The 26,559-nt window shown below is 43.0% G+C and overlaps 1 protein-coding gene across 23 annotated transcripts in view; it reads right to left on the bottom strand.

The window, feature by feature from the left end:
• Window positions 1–26,559, bottom strand: part of TTLL3 (tubulin tyrosine ligase like 3) — a 45,001-nt gene that overhangs the window by 3,678 nt on the left and 14,764 nt on the right. For 3 of the 23 annotated variants that reach the window (XM_087888033.1, XM_087888032.1, XM_087888034.1), the window contains 14 exons: window positions 26,476–26,542; window positions 25,846–25,941; window positions 21,624–21,667; window positions 20,316–20,490; window positions 16,591–16,643; window positions 15,452–15,580; window positions 15,045–15,159; window positions 14,639–14,767; window positions 12,395–12,587; window positions 10,840–10,988; window positions 9,661–9,904; window positions 7,666–8,101; window positions 4,641–5,202; window positions 13–170 (listed from right to left, as the gene is read on the bottom strand). In XM_087888033.1, coding sequence (XP_087744159.1) covers window positions 13–170; window positions 4,641–5,202; window positions 7,666–8,101; window positions 9,661–9,904; window positions 10,840–10,988; window positions 12,395–12,587; window positions 14,639–14,767; window positions 15,045–15,159; window positions 15,452–15,580; window positions 16,591–16,643; window positions 20,316–20,490; window positions 21,624–21,667; window positions 25,846–25,941; window positions 26,476–26,542 — 2,550 coding nt within the window. Of the gene's footprint in view, window positions 1–12; window positions 227–4,259; window positions 5,203–7,665; window positions 8,102–9,660; window positions 9,905–10,839; window positions 11,004–12,394; window positions 12,588–14,638; window positions 14,768–15,044; window positions 15,160–15,451; window positions 15,581–16,590; window positions 16,644–20,315; window positions 20,491–21,623; window positions 21,737–25,845; window positions 25,942–26,475; window positions 26,543–26,559 lie in introns of those variants that run through there. The other 20 variants (XM_087888038.1, XM_087888039.1, XM_087888040.1 and 17 more) reach the window with 13 other exon arrangements.

A 26,559-nucleotide genomic window follows, 5' to 3' on the forward strand; every position in this document is an offset into this window, starting at 1 on the left:
TTCACAAAATACCTGAGCCGGGCAAGTGTTGACTGCTTTGCGGTAGAAGAATTTGGGAGCTGCAGGAAGTAAAGGCCCAGCTCTGGAACAGCAACACAGCCTTTGCAAACTTGCCACAGCCTTTCCATCTCTGCAGAAGAGGCAGGGGAGTCTGCAGGAAACAGCCAGGCCTGGAGAGGAACCAATAATACAGCACACGGGCTTACTGGCGAGTACCTGGACGGCTCTAAACAGTGAAATATCCTTTCAATGCAGCTGTTCAGTCAAAGAAAAAAACAAGAACCCAAAGCTACAGAACAGAATTAGAAATTACCTAGAAATTGCCTGAGTCAACTGAAGGGTGGCAGTATTAGGCTATGTCCCTTCCCAAACTAATTATGGTTTAAGTCACACCTATTAGCAAACCATAAAGACAAATTTCTAGAGAGCGTCCCCAACCTGGTTTTGTCCAGAAGTGGCTATTCTCAAGAATACTGGGCATCGTTATTTCCATATAGTTGGAGGGTACCGATTGGGGGATTGTGGTGGAATGTAGTCTGGATTCCCAGGAGGGAGGGGCTGCATTTCCAAGAGGTAGTAAAGCTCCTCTTGGGAATAAGTCCTCTTGAGTACAATCTCAGAGTATATATTCTGTGCTGCAAATGGTTTGGCAAGATTCTGTCTATAGGGGAGGAACAATAAAGGAAACCTCTCTGAAGTAATTCTACATGTCTTTCTTGGTTTTTGGAACCTGACGGATGCAGTTCTAGGGGGTTAAAGGATAATTCTGGGAGAAGTATACATAGGTCAAAAAGGTAAAAGTTAACCCTTTCAGTCCTGCCTGGCTTTAGAGGGTGATGCTCATCTCTGTTTCTTAGCAGAAGGAGTCAGCATGGTCCAAAGACACTTCCATGGTCATGTGGCCAGCATGATTATATGCTGAGGCATTCAACACGCTGTTGCCTTATCACTGAAGTGGTACCTATTTATCTATTCACATTTGCATGTTTTCGAACTGCTAGGTAGGCAGGTCTCAAACCCAGGCTGCCAGCTTTGCAGCAGGCAAACTCAGCTTCTTTAACCACTGAGCCACTGTGCCCTCTTCACATGAGCCAAAGGGGCCCACAAAAGACAAGGACGTGCTAGAACTACACACTAATCGCAAACCACAGGTTCTCCTTAAGGGCAGGAGCTCTTCAAACAGCAGGTTAAAAATATCTTGAGCGTAGTAAATGTTATGTGAACCATGGAAAAAGGGAGCAGCGCTTTTCAAAATGGAAGAGAAGGAAATCTGCAGAAAATGAAGGGGAGGAAGATTCTCTTGGGGTTTTATGCACTGACTGAGGGTTTGCTGCGTTGTCTAAGAGAGGAGATATGGCCAGGCAAAACTTGTATTGCAATTTCTCCGATGAGCGCTCCAGTGATATAACTGTGAGATGAGGTGGGGAGAGGCCTTTTCTCTTTCAGGCAGCTGAAACTCAACTGCAATATTTTTATCACTGTATCTCAGAGATGGTGCTGCATAATGGTTTGAGAATACAAACTGGATAGCGTCTGATCTCAGTCACAAAATTCATAGAGACAACAAATATCAGTTTTCTATAAAGAATGGATAATCCTTGCCAACAACCAAAGCTGTCATTTCAGCTTGGGGATTTCCCACACAGTGGCTGCCAGAGATTTTGTTTACAGGATCCATTTACACATTATTGGGACAATAAATGAAACCGACAACAAAATACAAGTACTCCTCGCTTACTGACTACCCGTTCAGAGACCTTTCACAGTTAAGACAGTGTTGAAAAAAAAGAGGCTTATGACCAGGCCTCAAATTTGTGACTGTCGCAGTGTTCCCACACTCACGTGATTGTAATTCAGGTGCTTGGCAACCAGCACACATATATGATGTTCACAGACTTCCACAGTCATGTGATTGCTTATTTGCAACCTTCACAGCCAGATTCTGACAAACAAAGTCAATGGGGAAACTGGCAGGAAGTCACAATTCACAGTCACGTGACTTTGCATTTAACAACTGTAGGTAATTGGTAATGGTCACATGACAATTTACTTTACAATCATTCTGCCTTCAAAGTTGCCAGTTCTTGTAAATGAGAACCACCTGTAATATACTCTCAGCTCTGCTTCTTCTTCTCTTCCCCCAATAATATTTAAGCCAATATTTTGGGGCTCTTGAACATGCTTATTTCTCGTTGGTTTGGTTTTCTTTGAAGTTCTTGCCTCAAATTTTCACCTCTCAATATCTTTAAGCAGAGCCCTTTAAAAACTCCCTGCTGAACTAAAAATTTTACGAGATACCTATGTGGCACTGTTAAATGTGTGGGAACAATCATACTAGCTGTATTTAATAAGCCTATACAGTACTTTGAATTTAATTCCAAAAGGTGCCTCTGAGGGCAATAAAACATGTTCTAAAGAATTGCAGACAGCTGTTATATTTAGGTACCTACATATTTTAAAGCACCTTTTTGAATGAAATCCAAAGTACACATTCATGAAATCCAGTTTTTGTTTTGCCCTTACTTACCTTTTGGACCGGGTCCCCCAACACATCACTTAAAAGTCAAATATGACTCTCGTCATGCCAACCAATTTATGCCACCCTGCTTTTCAATTTATGGATAAATATACAAAGTGGAACATGATACATCAAGTTGGCTCCAGAGAGTCAAAGCATGTGATCATTCTATAGAAACATTTTCCTTTATATTTTTATAACAATTTTATAATAGATTTTAAAAGACAAAAACTCTCTGTTTCAGTGTTAGAAGCAATGTGCTGCAATGTATGAGGAATTCTGGATAATAAAGAGGATTTTAAAAAGAGTGGATCTGGACATTTTGCTGCTGGCAGATTCACAGCACTAGAAATGCTAGCTGCAATGAAGCCAAACCAAATTTTCATCCAGATGGAAATTGAGGATTTCACTTGCTTTGTGCAATTTGGCTAAGGGAGTCTGAAAACAAAACCTTTAGTCAACCATTAAAATGTTTAAATTATTCTAAAAGCCTAATATGACAATTTCTGGAAGTATAAAAAAAAGCTCTGGTCCTCAAAGAGCATAAAGGGAAATGTGCCAATACTTTTTTAAAAAAAAACTAAACAAAGATAGAAGATGCTTTTCAGCTATCTTATTCCTTTAAGAAAGGGCTCCCTTATCCATTTCTGGATCTTATCTGGCCAGTTTTAAATATGTTTAATTTAAAAACTGGTATAGAAATGTGATAATTTAAAAAATTAATGGACTTGTATTGATCTACCATGCCTATGTACAACCCAGAATCTGAAAAGCAATATTTTGATATCTCAACTGATTTAAAAAACTAATGCCATTTTTCCATCACCTAAAACACCTGCAGTATAAAAAGTTTGTCATCTCTTCTTCTTCTGTTCCATCTCTCTGACCAAAACCCACTTCTACCCTTTTATAGTACTCTTATTCAATCCAATAGAAAACACCTGTTTACATGTTCCTAGCATTACGCTGGAGATTTCAAAAAACCTCACGTTTGCCGGTTGTTACTGGCATAATTCTTACCCATTTTCATCAGAAGTTACCTTCCTTTTGGGCTAAACGGTACTGTGAAGTCAAGCCTGATTACAGTACAAGCATGCTGATTATAATCTGCTTGGCCCTGTCTGTCTGAATTCAACATGCTGGTTACCTTTTTTTTTTCTTTCAGCTATTGAACATATTTAGTCAAATATATCACAACCATTCTCTGATTTGCATTAGGTACTAGAACCATCCCTGTTTACATTTATGCACCAGCATGCCTTCTGTCCCTGTCCTACTGTCGCCATTTAGTCATACCCATTTCCTGTATTAATATCCATGTTTATACTTATTCCTGTTATCTCGTACATGTTTGACAAACTAACTAAATAAAAATAAATTAAAAAAATATGTCAACATTTACACTCTGTTTTTCTGTGCCCCAGTTCCTCACCTATGAAAACCTATGGGACCCTGTTTTTTTCCCCAAACTACCATGTAATCTAGATGGCCTCTTTATGACTTGGGAACTTCAACTCCCAGAATTCCTGCTGGCTCAGGAATTCTGGGAGTTGAAGTCCACAAGTGATAAAGAGGCCATTGTTCCTGGCCCTTGATGTCGTCCCTGGTTTTCTCATGTCTGTCTGACTCCCAACCTAAGCGTTTATTTCCTCTCTTCACACAGCTGCCAATGACGGTCATCCTAACAGCTGTTCATTCACCCTGGCCTAGTACTCACCCTGCTATTACACATCCCGGCCAGTTTTTTTCTGTAAAAATACTTTATTGGGAAGGAGGAGAGTTCAACTCCCAACAACATGATCATCTGTTTGCGTAGGCACAAAGAAGCGTTCTTTAGGCCCTATAGCTTGATTTTTGCCTACAGCAATCAACCTGAGGGGAGGGTTGTTCGTGGGTCCCGGGTAGATTTTGCCTCTCCTTGACAGTCGCCTTTTGATCATAGACGCTCTAATGGCACTGAATTCCACGGTGGAAACTAAATCCACCCCCCTGGGGGACGAAGGCGTGGAGGGCAAGGGTATGTTATGTAGAAAGGAGTGTCCTAAGCATTGCAAATGGGCTTGCACTTTGGGCCTCACCGGATAGGAGGAACAAAAGGTAGCATGAGAAACAGGCAGCTCACCAGAGACAGTATGGATTTCCTGCAGATGTAGCCTCAGGCCCGGCTTCCTACCTACCATACTGGTGACATTGGCATGATTGACAGTAGGCTCCTGGGGGTTAGCAGTCAATTCTTGAGAGCTCGATTTGGCACAGAGCTGAGCTGGCTGTGACACTTTATCTCCTGTCATGACAATCGTCGTAGCCATACTGTGTGCCATCAGCACTCTTCGGTTACGGGGGTCTGCTTTGAGCTTGTTGGGCAGCTTAAACCTCACCGAGCTTGAAGGAGCGACTTTGCTAGGGGTGGGTTTCTCTTTGACTTTGTTCTCCTTTCCAGGAGCTCCTGGCTCTGCGGTCTTGTTATTTGCTGCTGTCCAGCATGGGGTAGGTGCCCGAGGAAGACTTTGGTTATTGCGCCGGTGAATCGGTTTAGGAACTTTTTGCTGCTGCGGAGCAATGCAGCCATTCTTTGTGTCAATGGCTGGAGGGGGGCTTCTTTGGGGTGGAGGTTGAGGCTTCTTCACCGTGCATCCTTCTACCAAAAGGCTAATGCCAATGTACTGGGGAATCTCCACAGCAGCCTGTCGTGAGAAGAAGAGGATGATGGGGATTGGTCAAAAGGAACCTATTCACTTCTTCCAAAGGCAAGTAAGAGCAGGAGAAAATATCTGACCAACTATTTTAATCTGCTGCAAATGATAGTCAGAAAATATAGCTGGTCACCAGACCACAACTGAATGAGGTAGGGTGCAGCACTTCGCTAGAGCCATGGTAGCACAGTGGTTAGAATGCAGTATTGCATGCTAACTCTGCCTACTCCCAGCAGTTCAATTCTGACCGGTTTAAGGTTGATTCAGCCTTCCATCCTTCCGAGGTCAGAAAAATAAGGACCTCAATGGTTGGGGACAATATGCTGATTCTGTAAACTGCTTATTAGAGAGGGCTGTAAAACACTGTGAAGCGATATATAAATCTAAGTGCTATTGCTATCACTAATGTTATGTAGATACAGGTAGTCCTTGAGTTGTAAGCACAAGTTTTGGTTGCTAAGCAATGCAGTCATTATGCCAGTCATCATGTGATGGACCCAATTTTACGACCATTTTTACCACGGTTAAGCAAATCATGCAATTTTTAAGTGAATTACACACTTGTTAAGCAGATCCAACTTCCTTCATTGGGTTTGCCAGCGGGGAAGGTCCCATTTTGTAATCAAGTAACCCTGGGACACTGCAGCTGTCAAAAATGTAAGCCAGCTGCCAAGCATCCAAATTGGAATCATGTGACGATGACAGTAGTGTGATGGTCGTAACATCAAGGATGGGTCATAAGTCACTTTTTTCAGTACCATTATAAGTACGGGGCATTATTAAATAAATGGTCATAAACTGATAACTACCTGTGGTCTGAAAGGCGTAAGTAGAGGAAGTTTAACAATTATGCAATAAACCCCAAGTTATTTTCAGATACATAATTCCATAATTATTTCCTACGGATTCTTTTCAATTTCAGGTTTAGGCATGGTAGAAGGGGCTTGATCTAAATTGTAAGCAAATAATATTAACTTTGGTATTTTGCATTTCAAAGATTTATATATGAAGAAAAGGTACGGAATAGCAATTCCTTCTTCCCATCCATGTATCTGTAGGTGTACTTCAGAAGATCCCTCAACCTTCAAGTCACATTTCACCAGTATACATGAAGAAATGGAGAATGTAAACCTGAATACGATGTTTCTGGTTAGCATAGCTCCCAAGTTTTTATACAAAATACACTGGTATTTTGTACTTCTGAACATCTAGTGTAGAATGACAGAGAAATATTATGTGTAGTGATAATACATTTCAATGAGTACAGAATTCAAGTCTAAACAAACAAAAATGTATAGGTGATTATGCAAAACAGGAATTTCATGCTGAATATTGTGCCTGTGACTGGGGAAGGCTAGATGGCTGAGACAAGCAAACTAATACCTTATAGCAGTGTTTCTCAATCTTGGCTAGTTGAAGATGGGTGGACTTCAATTCCCAGAATTCCTCAGCCAACTATGCTGACTGGAAAACACTACCTTATAGTACTAATCAATGCTCTACATGGATAGGACACATGCATTTCTCTGACCAAAATAACAAACAAAACAAAACCCACTAGGAATGAGTCTTGTATTTTGCAATTCTGCAAGATCAAAAAATGAAAAAGCCACAGTTTCAGATAAAACTAACCTTGCATCCAGACCAGTGGTGGGTTTCAAAATTTTTTACTACCAGTTCTATGGGTGTGGTTTGGTGGGCATGGTGTGGCTTGGTGGGTGTGGCAGGGGAAGGATACTGTAAAATCCCCATTCCCTCCCGATCAGCTGGGACTTGGGAGGCAGAGAATAGATGGGGGCAGGGCCAGTCAGAATTTTTACTACCGGTTCTCCGAACTACTCAAAATTTCCGCTACCGGTTCTCCAGAACTGGTCAGAACCTGTTGAAACCCACCTCTGATCCAGATGGAACCAAATATGGAAGCAGTCTATTCATTTCGCTTGGAAAATGATGAAAACATAAATGTTTCATGTTCTGTTGTGCGAATTGTACCATTAAAACTCAATAAGAGACCCATTCTTAGAGCCCAATGCTCCCCTCACAGAAAGCAAATATGAAAACGTTTATGACAACACTTCATAGTCTGAAATATGAATGGGGCATAAACATGTTTCTGATTTTCATTCTAAATAAGAGTAGTTCTCAGGAATCAAGTTCTTGAGAAATGTAGAAAGAATTTAATATCTGGGACAGAAAACAAGCCCTACCCCAGTATACAGATTCATTTAACCACCATGGTAAGAAAGGTTGTAAAATAGGGCAAAATTCACTTAACAACTGTCTTGCTTAGCAACAAAAAGTTGATGTTCAATTGTGCTTGTAAGTCAAGGACTACTCTATACTCTGAGTTGCAAATGCCAAACCCCAAATTAGATAGATCCGATATAAAGAGAATCAACCTGGAAAAAGTGAGGCAAGCATTCCAAGGAATTGGACTCAGAAAGGAACGCTCACCTGTTTATAGATGAGCTCAAAGTTTCCTGTGTTGCAATTGCGATCGTACTTGCGGTCAATGACCACCCGTAAGGTATCGTCCTGCACACTGGCACACAGCCGGGTGGTGACAGACGTAGAAGCTGCCATGGTGGGGCTGGCATTGATCTCAATCAGCCACGGCTGGTAGTTTTCTCCAAAGAGAAAGTCTGCCCCATAAAGCTCAAAGCTGTTTTTGCGGAACTCCACGAGGTCCTGAGAGGTCTGTATGGCATGAATGATGGCCGCCTTCATGCCAGGCACAATCACCTTGGACCAGGCCTCTGGTGCCCCCATTTTCCTCAGGTGGATCTGGAATTGATCAGAGGACCACATATTGTCTGAGGGAAGCTCAGAATGGCGGTTCAGGGAATTCTCATAATGTTTCTGGATGGAGTTATTGCACAGGTGGATGGAACTGGGGTGAAGAAGAAGAAGAAGATGGAATCAATAATGGGGACCAGATTCTATGCAAAGGATTTTAACACAGGATGTGTCAACTAAGCTCAACCTATGGAAACTCCTTATTGGGCACATTTTCCTGTCTGGATCTGAAATTATAGAACATATTTTCTTTGGAATTGGGATCAGTCCTCCCGTCCTTTTTTTTAGAAAAATCATAAAAAATGCCTCATTTTACTAATCTTTCCAGTTGGTATTTATCATATGATAATTGTGATTTGATGTTTATAATTATTATATTTTATTTAGGGGTCCTTGGTGCTCTCTGAGCTTGGTTGTTTTCTGTATAGTCTGCCATAATAAATGAGAATAGTCTTTTAAGAGTTAAGCCAGGAGTCCTTCAAAGTTTTAGCATTTCATCTACTGTAATAGGCAGAGACAGCCTTTCTAGCACACACATACATCTATGCTTTAATAGATAGACTTCTTTCTTGGTTTTTTAAAATCTTCTTTTGATTCCCACAAAATAACTATTTATTATTGTTTATTTATTGGTTCGATTTATATGCCGCTCTTTTCCGGAGACTCAGGGCGGCTTACAATGCGTTAAGCAATAGCCTTCATACTTTTGTATATACCTGCTTAGTAGGGCTTTCGCCCCCCCCCCCAAGCGGTGTTCTTTTTTATACAAAGTCAGCTTATTGCCCCCACAATCCGGGTCCTCATTTTACCTACCTCAAAAGGATGGAAGGCTGAGTCAACCTTGAGCCTGGTGAGATTTGAACTTGCAGTAATTGCAGGCAGCTGGTGCTACTTAACAGCACTTTAGTCTGCTGCGCTACCAAGGCTCTTACTACTCCTTTGAACCAATATTTACTTGCTCATTCTGCTATGAAATACTCTTAGATATTATGTACAGTTCTTTTTTAAAAAAAACCTTCAAATATATACTGTATCTACTTCTCAGGTGAGTTTTCATGTCTGTGTTGAATTGATACTCATTTTCACACTCTTAGTCATCTCTCAGAAATGGTGTATGGTCTCCTGCTTGGGCAGGGGTTCGACTAGATGACCTCCAAGGTCCCTTCCAACTCTGTTATTCTATTATTCTTAGTATCTTTGTGTTTCCCCCCTTTTTTTCTTTTCCATTTCCAGTTACCCCATACGATCCTGCTTCTTTTTTTTTTTTATCTTTTCTATAAAGGGACAAATCTAATTACATACTATTTCATAGGTGCTGTTCAGTAAATTCTCCTATGCAAAGTACCTAGTGTAATGACAATAGGATTTCCAGTTAAATCACTGGAAGCATATGACTATATGAAGCTGCCCATGCTAGTAGCATTGCTCCAGAGTTTTCATATAGACTTCCTCAAACGTAATATTTACTCTGGATTAACATGAATAATCCTGAAGATTTTAACGGGACATCAAACCCCACCCCCCATTAAGACACTGAATAGATTAAACCAAAATTCTTAATGAGACATAAAATCTCTCTGCTTCTTCTGGCTCTTGTGTGCATCCACACATGGAATAATATAAACAATAAAGTCAATAAGATGACACACTCACGTATCCAGATTGTGTAAGGAAAAAGGCTGTGTAGAGAAACGGATGTAGCTATGCCGATAGAACCAGATGGTGAGGGGATTCCAATCAGTCACCAGAAACCATTGCCGCAAGTCAAACTTGGTGCCAAAGATGAGCAGGGGCGTCTCGATATATTTCTGTACCACCCATTTTCCATCCTTGACAATCATGGGGTCGCAGTCCACTAGTTTCACAATTTCCTCTAAGCGGTCCATGCACATGATGCCTGTCGGAATATGTTCTTTATTTATTTGATTTATACCCTGCCTTTCTGTATTTATTTATTTAGATATTTGCTATTTTCCCACAGCAACAATTCTATGAGGTAAATTGGGCTGAGAAAGAGTCACTGGTCCAAAATCTCCCAGCTGGCTTTTGTACCTAAGGCAGGATTAGAACCCACAATCTCCTGGTGATTGGTTCAAAGTCACCCAAACAGATTTCATGACTAAAGTGGGACTAGAACTCACAATTTCCTAATTTCTAGGCCAGTACTTTAACCACTACACCAAACTGGTTCTCTGATGAGTACTTAAGCCAGCTAACAAAACGTTTGAAAGGCAAAAGCAGAGTGTAGAAGATTAAAAACATAAAATCAGAATTAACACTAAACAAATCATAAAGTAAATTAACAATTAAAAGCATGATAAAAGGCAAGTGCCTTTATAAATTTTGTTTAAATGCCTTGTGTGTGCCTTTTGCTGAATGCCCCAGTCATCTTATTGGCTGTAATCGTACACAATATAATTGCTTAAAGTCCCAAATCCACAGTTTGTTACCAGCACAGTTTATTATTTACCAATAATCTGGATCAAGATCTTTGGAAAACCAGATGGCCATGAAGTTGACAAGGCCAAAATTAGGGTTGAATGACGTCTGTTGACGTTAAATTCAATGTTCTTTACCACTTATGTAAAAATACAGAATCTGGGTTCACATATCACACTGAGCCATCATATGGTTTCCTTCGTCTTAAGAGTCTCATGCAAATTCATCTTGTACAATAGTTTTGTACCTAACAAACCATGGTTAAAGAATGGCTTGGTAGGATGCGTGAATCCAGCCAAAAATTCTGCACAGCTGAAGCATCTCCTGAACTGCTTTGTCAACTCCATCTCTCAAGCTATTTTGGGGTATTTAATCCATGTCCAGTAAACTTACCTCTGCCACGAGACTTGGCTCCTGGTTTGACAATCCAGATGTTCCTGTCCCCTTCCATGTCCAACTGGGGGACGACTTTTTGCAGCCGTTGCAAGATATCCTCACAGCGCTCAATGAGGCTCTCTGTCTGCGTCATCTGGGCCCCTTCGCTGCAACGACAAATACTTGACCCAATAGCATGACCCAATGCCCTTCCATGGTGGTAACCTGTGCCAGGGAGAGAGAACCTATGGCCTATGGGTGGCAAATGGCTTCTGAGCCCCTAGAAACTGTATTATTGCACAACACTTGAAGGCAAGCCATTAAGAAACAACAGGATAATGTGTAAGCCATCCAGAGTCGTGTGTTAGTGAGATGGGCGGCATGTAAATTTAATAATGAATAAATGAATAAATGACTAAATGAATGAATGAGTGAATTCATTCATTTATTCATTCATTCATTCATTTCTAACATGTGGAAACAGAACAAAATGTTCGTTCCACAAATGACCACAATGTTGTGCCTCGTTTTACGACCATTTTGGCCACAGTTGTTAAACAAACCACAGCAGTTGTTAAGGGACTCATGCAGTAGTTAAGCCCATTGACTTTGCTTGTTGGAAAGCAACCGGGAAGATCACAAATGAGTGATCACATGACCCCATCATAAATATATGCCAGTTGCCAAGCACCTGAATTTTTTTTTAATTTTTTTTTACAAACATGTCACATCAATGCCTGAACAGTGTGGCATCTGAGTGTCATGCATTCTAATACAAAAAAAAAAAAACTTAGCAAAATTAGTCATAGTTATTACATTCAGTCAACTTATGTATTTCTAATAATGATAGACAATTATAATAAGTTGCACTCTGTCATTATTCAGTTATTCCATGTTTTCTCTTATGGATACTTTTATTTTATTACATAACAGTGTCTACGCTAACATTCCCCCTTCTCTTATTTCTATCACTTATTCTAACTTTTAATCATGTCACCTTTTACTGAAAAGCGTTTTCTTTCTATCCTACCTAACTTCTAGCCGTGCCAGCTACCTTAAAAAAAAGAAAAACAAAAAGAGAGAAAGAGAGAGAAAAAGAAAAGCAAATCAGAACAATGACAAAGAAAAGAAATCATCTATCCATCGTCTCTTGAATTTTGATCAGGTGACCATGGGGATGCTGCAACAATCATAAGGGCGAAAATCAATCATAAATCACTCTCTTCAGTGTTGTTTTAACTTGGTCCAGTTACTCTCTAAGCCCATGATGGCGAACCTATGGCAAGCAGAGCCCTCTCTGCGGGCACACGCACCATCACCCAGGCTCAGCCAGCTGGTCGTCGGGTTTCCGAGGCACACATGTGCAACAGCCAGCTGGTCGTCGGGTTTCCGGCGCTCTGGCATGCATGCCTTCCGGTTTTGGCACTCTGTGCCTAAAAAGTTTGCCATCACTTAGAGTCTAAGTATACGGTTGTTAAGCCGAGGACTGCTTGTACAGTTGCAAAAATGAGGTCTATGGATTTGCAGAAACTGGTGGTTTCCCCCCTAAAAAAGTTCAAATGTCTGTGCTTACTGGGCTATCTGATAGTAGCTGTGCAGGAAGTCCTGCCAGTGTCCTTTCGACAGTTGCAAGGCAGACCCAGAATCTCTGTCGATGTCCTGATGTTTCAGGCTGCTCAAATGCTCCTCACAAGCATGTATTGCCGTCTCAATCAGCTGGGCTGAGAAATTGGCCCCTTTCTTGTGGCGGGTACGATGCTTGGCTTCTAGAAGGGAGAGATTATTGACCTAACAATCCTGGGTATGTGACAAGGGAGAGCCTGAGCACTGGTGTCCAAGGGAGGGTGAGGGGCAAAAAAGGCAAACAGGTAGAAGATACAAGCCCCCACCCCTCCATTTTGTAGCTAAATATTTCAAGTCAGACTTGACTCCTGATGAGTGCCTAGATGTCATTTTGTTACATCTACAAAAGGATCAGACTTATCACAACAGCACATTCCCCATCTTGGTCTACCTCATGGGTGTCAAACTCAAGGCCCAGGGCCCAGATCCGCCCCATGGAATGCTTAGATCTGGTCTGCGGAGCCACCCTGGAAACAGTGAAGGACCAGTTCGTGGTGCCTCTGTCAGCCAAAACAGAGCTTGCAAGGGCCATGGGTGGCCCTCCCGAGCTCTGTTTTGGCTGGCAGAGGGTTGCAGGAGGCCGTCGCAGTTGAAAATGGAGCTTGGGAGCTCGTTTTCGCTAGCAGAGTGCTTGGGTCACCACTGGCACCCTAGACACAAATGACTTAGAGCTAGCCACGCTCAACCTGGTCACACACACCCCAGCCCCCCTCCTCCCGTGTCAAACCCAACCCTGATGCGGCCGTCAATGAAATTGAGTTTGATACCCCTGCTCTGGAGCATGTAACGGCACTGGTAACATCTGCCTTAAGACCTCTGCATCTTTTCCCATGATCATTTTTCCCCAAGCAGGATTCCAGGCAAAGATGGCTACAGCCAGTGGGTGCTATACGGAAAATCTTTTTGCTTTCAAGCACTTCCTAGCCCTAGCTTTGAATGTCTGATTTCTTTTCCACAAGATTCCTGGGCCTCAGGTGGAGGAGGTAATGTTTAAAGGAAAGGAAGCAGCATCTTTTCTGAGTCAAGGGTAGGGGGTTAGAATGATGCAAGCAGCATGATGACATAACTTAGCTTTTCATTGCATTGTGTGTGATATTGCATTGCATTGCAATATCACACACAAGTCTCAGAGACTGGTAGTGTCATCATCCTAACAAAACCAGCAAGAACCTGTGAATATTGTTGCAAGGAAGCAAGAGTATAAGGCTTCAAACTAAAAAAAAAACCCTGAATTTCAGATCAGTTCTTGCTTTATTGTTATTATTATTCAAAGCAGTACAATAGAGAGAAAAGTGGGTATCAGGACTTGAACATCTTGGGGGGGGGGAATTTATTAACAATTAGCATAGAATTTTCAACAAATAATGGTGACTAGTGTGCTATCAAAACAAAAACAAACTACCTGGAATAAGTTAGCTAACTTTCTGAGTTGATATTTTGCTTTGAAAATTCAAAACTTATTATAGTGGGCTTTTAAGAAAATTGGATGTACCTGGAACAGATATTCATGGTCATAAGCAAACTCTTCCCAAACTCAGAAGTGGATTATTTTAGACATAAAAATAGCCCAAACAGTAGCAACCATTCATTTATAAAATGAAAAGAGGTACCTCTTGGACCTTAGGATATAGTGTCCACCAGGGCTGCATCTTTTGAATCTGAAGTAAATTTGTCTCAGATTACGTCAAAGTCCCCAGTGTGGTTCTAACACCCCAATTTCACAACCAAACTTCTTTTTAAAATAATTCTCAGCTCGGTAGCAGAATAATACCTCTACATTCTTGGTCTAATTAGATCTAGGCAAGCCAAGATTGCACCAAGGTAGCTGAAATGCATTTTCACCGGCATTTTCACAATAAGGAAAATGAGATAAAATCCCTCAAATGATTCTCGGAAGATAACAAAACGTCATTCAGATACAGGAAACAAAGCCTTTCTGAACTCCAGTTGTGCTGCTCTGATTCACAAACTAGAATTCAAACACATAAAATAGCCAGAACATAAAGACTAGTCCCCTACGGGATACGATCATCTTGAAGCATTAAGAAAAGTAATAAGGCAAAACGCATTTAAAACCCTTGGGCTTCCCACCATTTGTCCTGCTCCATGAAGTCCAGTCTTTCGGGCTTTCTACAGACTGACAAAGAGATTATAGTTCTTTAATTCTCCCATATTTTCTACTAGCTGCACCTACCTGGAGATCCTGGACCACTTAGGAATTCATTCTGATTTTCCTCCAACGCTGTCAGGAAAGTCGGCTTCTTCCAGTATCGTTTCACCACTATTTTGAGAAGGCTCCTGGCTGCAGTGAGATGGAAGTCCTCTACCATAAAAAGCAGAAAGGCATGTAATTCCTAGCAAAGCAGTTATTTCTGTTTCTAAACTTGCTTCATCCCAAGAATTTAACAGCACTGGTGCACACGCCATAGCCGGCAAACTACATGTAACTCTCACATGTAAGATGGGACATTTTTTTTCCTCTTTCCCTGGGATTCAAAAGGAGTTTCTGTCCATTTTTCTAATTAATCTACTGACCAGTGTGATTATCTGGCCGGTGGGAAACGGATTGCTGCCGACCGGTTGTTGTGAATACTTCTTACCAATAAAAGCATGCTTTTCATCTTTAGCTCCAAGACGATAACACCGTGGGAAAAATGTATCTGCATCAGCCTGGTCAAACCATGGCAGGTTACGCAAGTTAAGACACAACCCTACCTGAGAGAGAGGATATAGCAATAGCAATAGCACTTAAAATTATATATGGCTTCACAGTGCTTTACAGCACTCTCTAAGCGGTTTACAGAGGCAGCCCACAACAATCTGGGTTTAAGTGTTTGACCTCAGACGGATGGAAGGCTGAGTCAACCTTGAGGCGGTCAGGATCGAACTCCTGACAATGGGCAGAGTTAGTCTGCAATACTGCATTCTAACCACTGCGCCACCAGAACTCTTAACAAATACATACTTCCGTGTGGTCCAGATGTTTATGTAATGGTCCTCTGCTCACCTTAGTAGTGAAGGTCCCTGCCTTGGCATAGTGATTCATCATCTGGTCCTTGCGCAGGCTGCGACAATCAATCACATCTCGCCGATTGGTCCAGATGAAGTAGGGGATCTGGTTACGAACCAACCTTGACTGCCAATGAAAGAGGGCAAAAAGGAGCAGCGGGTAAAGACAAAGGACAGAAGTGTAAGAATGAGAAACCATGTCAAAATCGTTTGAAAATCAATAGGGGATAGTAAAGAGTTCAATGGCACAAATAATTGTAAGAATTCACAATAAATTAGTGTCAAGTGAAGACAGAAGCTGGATTTATAAACATACATAGATGGATAAAGGCCCAGCAACTCCATTCCTTACAGCATACTAAATTTGAATTCCAATCTGAGTTAGATTTTTGTGGTTTAGTGCAAGGGTTCTGTTACACACACACACACACACACAGAGAGAGAGAGAGAGAGAGAGAGAGAGAGAGAGAGAGAGAAAGAGAGAGAGAGAGAGAGAGAGAAAGACACGCTGGTCTGCCAAACTGGAAAGCTTGGGAATCGCTGGTTTAGCAGGAGTTAAGATTTTTGTGGCTTAGTGCAGGGTTCCCCAATCCCAGAGCTGCAGGCCACTACTGGGCCGCAGTCTGTTTGGAACTGGGCCACACAAGCAGTGGGTGAGCACATTTGCACATGCAGCTCCATTTACACAAGAGGCAGGCGCTCACACTTGTGCACGCCTACCGCTCACACAGAACCGTCCTCTCTTCCCCCCCCCACCCGGTCTGCCAAACTGGAAAGATTAGGGACTGCTGGTTTAGCATGTTTTGGGACTCGGCTGGGTTAGTTTATTATTTACTGTAATATATTGTGTAAAATCTAGAATTAACCCATTAAGTTCAGTAATCAAATTAAGCATGTTACATGAATGCGATCAAAGGATGTTGTGACTTGGATCGAGAGAGTCCCATTGGACTATGATACCATTGGGGCCTGTTTGCGCTCTAAGGCAACTTACCTCTCAGGGTTTCTGTGCAAAATAAATTTGATGGGAAAGGGAGAACCAAGTAGACCGCTCCTATTTTACGGGGAGGAAAATGGAATACACAGTAATAAAATGAAGTGTTTAAAGGGCAGATCACTCTGGTACACCAAACTAACCATGAGGTTATAGATACCATCAGTATCATCCTGCTCATCTTCATCTTCCTCATCTGTAGTATGAAAAAAAAAATGAATAAAAATTAGAAAGAAAGAGCTCTTGTACAATGGACATACAGGTAGCCCTTGAATTACCACCTACTGTATTTTTCAGAGTATAAGACACACTTTTTTCACCCCTATGAGGGTGAAAATTTGGGTGCGTCTTATATACCGAATGTAGCCCCGCCCACCCGTCAGCCCCCACCCTTCGGCCTCCATGCGTCCTCTCAAACGGAGCTTTTGGAGGCGGAGAGCCTCTCAAAAAGCCTCAAAAAGCTCCATTTGCAAAGGAGTTGCTCTTTGCAAAGGCAGCCTCTCAAACGGAGCTTTCAGAGGGTGAAAAACCAAGGTGCAGAGGCCAAAATGGCAACCCAGAACAGCTGCTGCCTTGTCGGACCGGTTCCACGCTTTGCCCACTGTACTCACTGGAGCACCCTGCGATGATCAGCTGCATTTTTGAAGCTGTGTATCTGCCCCAACAAGGCGCGTGCGAATGCAGCATGCACATGCGCTCACAACCAGCAAACCTGTTGCTACAGTTCACCTCTGGGAACAGCTGATTGGGAGGATTCCGGGAGGCCGATCTACCCGCCAATCAGCTGCTTGTGCTGAATCAGGCTAATGAGCTGAAACTGACAGGCTGTTTGCTAAGGACACTGGCCAGATGAATACTGATAAATGCTGGTAGGCAGAAGCAGATTTTTTTTTTCTTATTTTCCTCCCCCAAAACTAAGGTGCGTCTTATACTCCGGAGTGTCTTATACTCCGAAAAATACAGTACTTCATTTAGTGACTCTTCAAAATTACAACAGCACTTTAAAAAGTGACTTCCGACCGTTTTTCACACTTATGACTGTTGCAGCATCCCAGTCTGGGGATCAAAATTTGTATGCTCGTGAACTGGTTCATATTTATGACATTTGCAGTGTCCCCGAATCATCAGATGTACATTTTGGCTTTCTTTTTGTAAAATAAAATTTGTAAAAGAAATGATGACATGGGGTCATATGTCATGTGTTATTGTCCATTTGAGGTTGTATTTACCTACTTTTAAAAAACTGCTAAGGACCAGATGATTTCTACTATGTTCTGATACATAAAACCATGGAACTCAAAGAGGGTGGGTTTTCTTTTGCCCATGATTGTAAATGTAACAAACAAACAAACAAACAACAAATATCCTTCTCCAAAGAACTTCTCTCTTCAAGTTGACATTTATTTCTATGGTGAGGGAAGTTTTTTAGCATTAGCACATCCTCCCCAGGGCGAGGGCCTTCTCTGTGGGGGCACCTACCCTCTGGAATCAGCTGCCCCCAAAGATAAGGAGAATCCAAGACCTCGATGCCTTCCACCGTGCCCTTAAAACTTTCTTTTTTCAGTAAGACGGAGTGGCTTAATATATTTTTTAAATATTTTTAATTAGTTTGTTATTTTAAATTGGGGCCAAATTAATATATATATATTTATTTGTTTTTAATGTTTGTATTGTATGTTTTTTATCTGGCTGTACACAGCCCTGAGTCCTTCGGGAGAAGGTGCGGTATATAAATTCGAAATAAAATAAAAATAAAATAAATAAAAATGCTTACAGAATGCCCTTCCAAACAATCTTTGGCCTGCATAATTCATCAGACCTTGAGTGGTGTTTTACTTCTCTTAACGTTTTGTTAAACAAACATGAAATCATTGAATAAGAAGGGACATAAAGTCCCAAAGGTGCTTTTTCAAGAGGCAATTGGACTTTCTGATTTTTCTTTGAAGACATTTTGGTTCTTATCCGAGAAACTTCTTCAGCTCTGACTGGATGGTGAGGAATGGGCTTTGCAGACAGCTGGTCATTTGTATTTTTTTAGCAAGTTGTTGAGGCCACCTGGAGGTTTATCTGTGTTGTAAGGGCTGCCTGAGTGGTGCAAATGGGTGTGGAGCCTTCTTGGAACGGTTGATGTTGTATCCCTCCCCTTCTGTCGAGAGAGGACTGTTCAATTTTGACATAGATGGCCTCTTTGACCCCTCTTTCAAACCAGCGGTCCCCTCTGTCCAAAATGTGGACTTTGCTGTCATCAAAAGAGTGGGCTTTGTCTCAGTGGTGGGGTTCTGTGGGTGTGGCTTGGTGGGTGTTGTGTATGTATCTATTTTGTGCGGGAAATTCAAATGTACAGTGAATTCTGATTGGTTCTTGGTCGCCCCTGAAAAGTATATAAAGAGGGCTGTTGCCTGTGTTTCTTTGCTGAAGTCTCACCCTGAATTAAAGAGCTGTTGTTACTAGCCTGCTTGTGCCTCTCGTTATTCCCACGCTACAACAGTGGGCGTGGCATGGCTTGGTGGGCATGGCAGGGGAAGGATACTGTAAAATCTCCATTCCCTCCCCACTCCAGGGGACGGTTACTGCAAAATCCCCATTTCCTCCCGATCAGCTGGGACTTGGGGGCAGGGCCAGTCAGAGGTGGTATTTACCGGTTCTCCGAACTACTCAAAATTTCTGCCACCTGTACTCCAGAACTGGTCAGAACCTGCTGAAACCTACCTCTGCTTTTTCTTTTAAATGCATCTGGACTGCTGAATCTAGTCCTGATGGGTTTGTTCTCCTATGTTGTGCCATGTGTTTATGAAGTGGTTGTTTTGTTTCCCCAATGTACTGATCTGCACATGGCTCACTGCATTGTATTTCATATACCACATTACTCAGTTTGTGTCTGGGTGTTTTATCCTCAACAACTTGCTAAAAGAATGCAAATGACCAGCTGTCTGCAAAGAGTATAAATCCTTCCATTCCCCAGCATCCAGTCAGAGCTGAAGAAGCTTCTTGGATGAAAAGCGAAACGTCTTCAAAGAAAAAACCAGAAAGTCCAGTTGCCTCTTGAAAAAGCACCTTTGGGACAACCATGATCTAGATGACTGAGAATCCCCATAGACATCAAGGGACATAAAGGTAGTCCTTGACTTATGACCACAATTGCAACCAGAAGTTATGTTGCTAAGCAAGGTGGTTGTTAAGGAAGTTGCATCCAATTTTATGATCTTTTTGGCCCCGGTTGTTACATGAATCACTACAGTTAAGTGAATCATGCACATGTTAAGCAAATCCAACTTTCCCCATTGACTTTTCTTGTCAAAAGCCGCTGAGAAGATTGCAAATGGCTATCACATGCTCTGGAACACCGTTGTAAATACGTGCCAGTTACTAAGCACTCAAATTCTGATCATGTGACCACGGGGATGCTGTGACAGTCCTAAGAGCATGGAATCAGTTGTAAGTCACTTTCTTCAGTGCCAGTCTAACTTTGAATGGCCACTAAACAAATGTTTGTAAATCAAGGATTAAAGAGCTATGTTGCCGCAGTGGTTAGAATGCATTATTGCAGGCTAATTCTGCCCACAGCCTGGAGTTCAATCCTTACAGGGCTGAAAATTGGCTCAGCTTTCCATCCTTCCGAGGTCGGTAAAATGAGGACCCAGATTGTTGGAGGGAAATATGCTGACTCTATAAACTGCTTAGAGGGGGCTGTAAAAGCATTATGAAGCGGTATATAAGTCTAAGTGCTATTGCTAAGTGCTATCTTCCCTTCTTTAACAAAAGCAGTTGTGCATGTAAGTCTGCAGAAAGAATAAGCTTAAACAGTGGTTAAAACAAAAGGAAAAAAAAGCGAAGAAATCCAGCAGGGATGGTGGTGTTTGAGTCTTACAATCATCAGTTACATCACTGTCATCACCATCTTCATCAGCTTCGCCGTCAGGGAAACGGTCCCGCTTAGTGACGGCTTTCGGCATCTTTGGGAACTTCCTCTCCACCCAGCCTCTGACAAGAAGTTGTCTTCGGATGATGGGGTACGGACCATGGACCATGAAGATCTTCCTTTGCTATGAGTTGGCAGGACAATGAGAGGATTAGCTATTTTGCACTGCAGGAGGAAGACCGAGTGGCGCTTAGGGGCAAAATGTTCCAAAACAAAGGAAAGGTTTCAATGGAAGAATAACACAGTTGGAAGGGAACCTAAGAGGTCTTCTAGTCCAACCACCTGCTCAAGCAGGAAACCCTATACCAGGGGTCCCAAACCACTGGGCCATAGTCCACTATTGGGCCACGACCTATTCGCAACTGGGCCGCGCAAGTGGCAGGCTGGCGTGCATGTGCAGCTTGATTTATGCGAGTGGCGGGCCTGGCTCCCCTCTTCCCCTCTCCCATCAAGCTGCCAAGCCACAAAGATTGGGGATTGCTGCCCTATACCAGGCGTCGGCAACCTTAAACATTCAAAGAGCCACAAAGGTCCTAACCGGAAGCCCCCCGTTCAATTCTGGAGCTGACCGGAAGTCTGTTTCCCCCACCATAGAGTCTCCTCCTAGCATGGCGTCCTTTTTCCTCTACTACTCCTAACCTTATCAATTGTGGGGTGACCTGAAAACTTGCCCCTTGCCATAGAGTCTCTTCCTGGCATGCCCTGCTCTCCCCCAGCCTCCCAAACTGGAAGCTCTTCTCAAAACTGTGGTGCCGACTGGCGACAGGGAGCCACAGCAGAGGGATGAAAGAGCCACATGTGGCTCCAGAGCCACAGGTTGCTGACCTCTGCCCTATACCATATCAGACAAATGGTTGTCCAATCACTTCTTCAAAACCTCCAGTGAGGGAGTACCCACAACTTCTGGAGGGAAGCCATTCCACTGATTAATTGTTCTCGCTGTCAGAAAATTTCTCCTTAGTTTTACTTTACTTCTTTCCTTGATTAGTTTCCACCCATTGCTTCTTGTCCTGCCTTCTGGTGCTCTGGAAGATAGGCTGACTCTCTCTTCTTTGTGGCAGCCCCTGAGATATTGGATCCATACTATCATGTCACCCCCTGATCCCTTTTTTCATTAAACTGGACATACCCAATTCCTGCATATGTTCTTCATATGTTTTAGCCTCTGGTCCTCTAATCATCTATTGCTCTTCTCTGCACACTGAGGTTGATCTAGCGAACGGGACCTAAGAAGGCAAATTCAGTCGATATCATTACCTTGATGGCTCTCTCCACATACTGTCTGGCTTGCTTGAGGCGATCTGGATTGAAAGAAAAGGTGACATTGATGCTGCATTGTGTGCACCCATCTATCAGTGAAGCTGTATTTCCTAGGATGGGGGAAAAAACAAAAAACAAAATTTGCTTTCTTAGCTTTATAAGTCCCAAACTCATTTCATGCCATGGGACTAGTATCAGTTTTGACACTTGAGCTGTTGATTGTTAGTGCCTTATATAGTTCCATGTTGTCCCAAGCATTGCTCATCATTTATGTGCAGCAAAACCACAGAAGAAGTCATATGGAATTTGGGGTGATATCACAGGGATGGGTTTCAAAACCCGTCGTTATACTGATTTGCTCGTGGGCGCACTTGTGTGCACGCGCAACGCTTCTGCGCATGCACAGAAGCGACTGGGCGAAGCCTCCTGCCGCCGCTACCAGTTTGCCCGATCCGGGGCAAACCAGTAGCAACCCACCACTGTGATATCAGTATTCTGCGGACATCCAATTAAGAAAGTTACTAACCAATGAAGGAAGCAATTAGAACCCTATGAACTGGATAATGAGATGGATCAAAACAAGGACAAAGTAATGTAAAAGCATTTCAGTTTCACAGGATGCTCCATTATAGATTTTTAAAGATTGGATTGGTTTTTTTAAGAAGAGATTGGAAGAGAATGGTATAGGACAGTGATGGCTAACCTTTTTGCCATTGCGTGCCAAAAGCGGGGGGAGGGGGGGGGGTTGCACACATACGTGCCCACACCCATAATTCTATGTGCCCCGTTCCCACACATGCGCGCACGCCCCTCCCGCGCTCCCCCTGCTTTTGGCACACAATGGCATGGTGGGCCCGGTAGGCCTGTTTTTTGCTCTCCCCAGGCTCCAGAGCCTCTCTAGGAGCCTGGGGAGGGCAAAAACGGCCTTCCCCAACTCCCATGGAGGCCCTCTGGAGGCAGGAAACAGCCAGTTTCCCTACTTCTGGGTGGCCCAGAAGGCCCGAAAATCAGCTGGCCGGCACACACATGTGCGCCACAGCTGAGCTTGCGTGCACACCAATATGGCTCCGTGTGCCACTTGTGGCACGTGTGCAATAGGTTCGCCATCACGGGTATAGGAGCTCCTGCTTGGGCAGAGGATTGGACTAGACGGCCTCCAAGGTCCCTCCCAACTCTGTTATTCTGTAAGGTCGCCATTTTGGAAAAAAGAAACTTCACCAGTATAATTAAACAAGAGATTGCTCAACGCATACTGGATGTGTCCAAAGCTTTCAGCTTATCTGTCAACTCTCGAAACAACTTTATCTGAAGCCATATTCCCTTTGCTTCGTTTCTTAGTTGCCAAACGTATGGAGCAGTGGTGGGTTTCAAAATTATTTATTACCGGTTCTGTGGGTGTGGCTTGGTGGGCATGGCAGGGGAAGGATACTGTAAAATCTCCATTCCCTCCCCAATCCAGGGGGAGGTTACTGCAAAATCCCCATTTCCTCCCAATCAACTGGGACTCGGGAGGCAGAGAATAGATGGGGGCGGGGTCAGTCAGAATTTTTAGTACCGGTACTCCGAACTACTCAAAATTTCCACTACCGGTTCTCCAGAACTGGTCAGAACCTGCTGAAACCCACCTCTGATATGGAGGGAGAGGGGACCAATGGAGTGTGAAATGTTTTCTTCTAATGTGCCAGAATATAACAGCGATAGGGCTGATGGGAACCAAGGTCATCTCAACGAGCATTCGTAACAGCCGGAGGGAGCAGCTGAGAAGCCCGCCACCTACCTGGTTGGTCAACATGATCTGTGACACTGGGGGGTGGGGGGGATATCTATTCTTTTAATTATACCAAACCGTGGGAAATATTTAGAGTTGGATTCACACCTGAACGTGCCAATAGGATGTACCCAATAAAGGAGATCTTTGAGAAAAGCTACAGCCTCAGAGTCCTGAATTGATTGGGATCATTACTCGGAACCATGACATTATCTCATAAGGATCTCAACAAACATAATGGATCCTTACCACATTACTATTGTTTATTGATAATGTGCAGGTAGTTCTGAGTTAATGTTAGTAATTGGGACTGGGACCTCCATCGCCAAATGGAGTGATTGTAAAACCACTTCCAGTTGCAGTTGTTAAGCAAATCCTTCGGGTGCTTGTTAGGCATGACATTATGCGATTGCCAATTGTGATCTCCGTGTTTGTTGGATTGGTGACAAAGGGTCATATGACTGTAGGACGCTGTGATCATTATCATTGTGAGCTAGTTGCCAAACACCTGAATTACAATCATGTGACTACAGGAAGTCCTCAACTTACGACTACAATTGAGCCCAAAATGTACGTTGCGAAGTAAGAAATTTGTTAAGTCAGTTTTGCTCCATTTTCTTGCCACATTTGTTAAGTGATTCACTGCAGTTGTGAAGTTAGTAACATGGTTGTTAAGTGAATCTGGTTTCCCCATTGACTTTGCTTGTCAGAAGGTTGCAAAAGGTGATCATATGACCCTGGGGCACTGCAACCGTCATAAATGTAAGTCAGTTGTCAAGCATCCAAATGCAAGAGATGCTGCAATGGTCATAAGTGTAAAAAATAATCATAAGTCACTTTTTTCCAGTGCTGTTGTAACTTCAAACGGTCACTAAGCGAACTGTTATAAGTCAAGGACTACACCTGTGTAGGGATTCTGCAATGGCCTCAATTATGAGGACCCATCTTAAGTCACTTTACTCAGTGCTGTTTTAACTTTGAATTATGGTTAACCAAGGACTAACTGTATTGTAATCTGTCTCACAGATAATGTATCTGCCTAATCATCTTGTTTTCTCTCTACCTCATCCTGATTTAAATTCTGCATCAGTTAGCCCAGGGATGTGAAACTCAAGGTCCGAGGGCCAGATCCAGCCCACGGGGTGCTTAGATCTGGCCTGCGAGGCTGCCCTGGAAACAACAAAGTCAGGGGTGAAATCCAGCAGGTTCTGACAGGTTCTGGAGAACCGGTAGTGGAAATTTTGAGTAGTTCGGAGAACCGGCAAATACCACCTCTGGCTGGCCCCAGAGTGGGGAGGGAATGGAGATTTTGCAGTATCCTTCCCCTGCCACGCCCACCAAGCCACACCACACCCACAGAACCGGTAGTAAAAAAAATTGGATTTCACCACTGAGCAAAGGCCCGCGGTGCCTCTGCCAGCGAAAATGGAGCTTGGGAGGGAAAATGGAGCACGGGAGCCTTAGCAGAGCGCTATGGTTATCACAGGCGCCCCCGACATGAGTGACATTGAGCTGGCCATGCCGACCCCGGCCCCCCAAGGTCAAATACAACTCTGATGCGGCCCTCAATGAAATCGAGTTTGACACCTCTGACTTAGCCCATTCTATACAGTTGATGAAACAAACTACGGTTCACCGAAGTTTATGCTTTTTAATAAATTTTGAGAGTCTAGAACACTGATGGCTAACCTTTTTGCTGTCGCGTGCCAAAAGCGGGGGTCACGGGGGGGTCGTGGGTGCGTATGCCCACATCCATAATTCAATGTGCCCTGCCCTCCCGTGCATGCGCACATGACCCCCCCACACTTCCCCCTGCTTTTGGCATGCGATGGCACAGTGGGCCCGGTAGGCCTGTTTTTCCCCCTCCCCAGGCTCCAGAGGCTTTCTAGGAGCCTGGGGAGGGCAAAAACAGCCTTCCCATGCCCAGTTTCCCGACTTCCGGTGGGACCGGAAGGCCTGAAAATCAGTTGGCCGGTGCGCACATGCACGCTGGAGCTGAGCTAGGGCAACACTCGCGTGCCCACCAATATGGCTTCACGTGCCACCTGTGGCACCCGTGCCATAGGTTCGCCATCACGGGTCTAGAAAGAAGCTACCAAAACCTCAGCTGATTATATATTTACCCCCAAAGATCAAAAGCAACCTGCTTTTGGCAACCATTGGCTGTGGAAAAACAGGCAGAAGTTAGTGTCTTTATTCACCGTCTGATAGAAAAATAGAATGCACAGCTAGGTGAGTCATGGATTTAATTCAGCAGAATTCTCCTGATGTTCTTAATCAGAATGTGGTAGCTGACGTAGATGAAAAACAGCCTAAAACTTTCCTCGGGGCGTCAACTGCTAGCATCTTTGGCCTTTTCCTAACTCAGGCATTATTACTGAATGGGGCATCACACCTGCGGTTTGCAATTGCTCATACTAAATAGGACCTGGCAGGATCCTGGCCACTTACCTTCTGGCTTGTATCTGCTAGTATGTGATGCAGTCGATGACTGGTGCATACGTTCGACACTGCAGGACACATCTCCATCCGGCTTTAATCTACTAACTGAACTCATTTAGATAAAGATTTTTTTTTTTAAGGTAAATGTTCGCATGGAACAAAGAATGTTTCTACTGCACATATAAAAAAAGAAGGCCTTTACCACCTCCTGTGGTAATTAAAAAAACTGAACCAAAATATTGATATCCCAAAGAATCTTTGTTACTGTTGTGAAACAACAGGTTCTGGTTTTTAGGATTTTAAAACCAAAAAAAACTCCCCATCATGATATTATCCCATGTACAGCATTTTTTAATAATATATGATTTGGGGGATTTGGGGGTTTATTGTTTGCTTTTTTGCTGTACACCACTCAGAGTCACATTGTTTGAAGGCCATATCTCATTTTTTCCCCTTATTATCAGATACAGGCTCATGGAACTTGAGCCCAAACCATTCTTCTTGTTGTGGAGAGAGAGAAAAAAAATGAAAGGATTTTCTGAAGTAGGCTGCTTCAAGGACCTTGAGAAAAAAGAAATCTAGCAAACAAATATATACATCAATAAATCTTAATTTAAGTTGGAGGAGATGTTCCCTCACCTCCTCTTCTAAGTCTTTTTCTCCTTTCTGTGTCATTATCTCCTTCTCCTTTACACTTCAGGCCTGCCTACAAGAAACCATATT

This window comes from Pantherophis guttatus, chromosome 2 (genome assembly GCF_059756535.1).
Source record: "Pantherophis guttatus breed Tessera chromosome 2, ASM5975653v1, whole genome shotgun sequence".
Lineage (NCBI taxonomy): Eukaryota > Metazoa > Chordata > Lepidosauria > Squamata > Colubridae > Pantherophis > Pantherophis guttatus.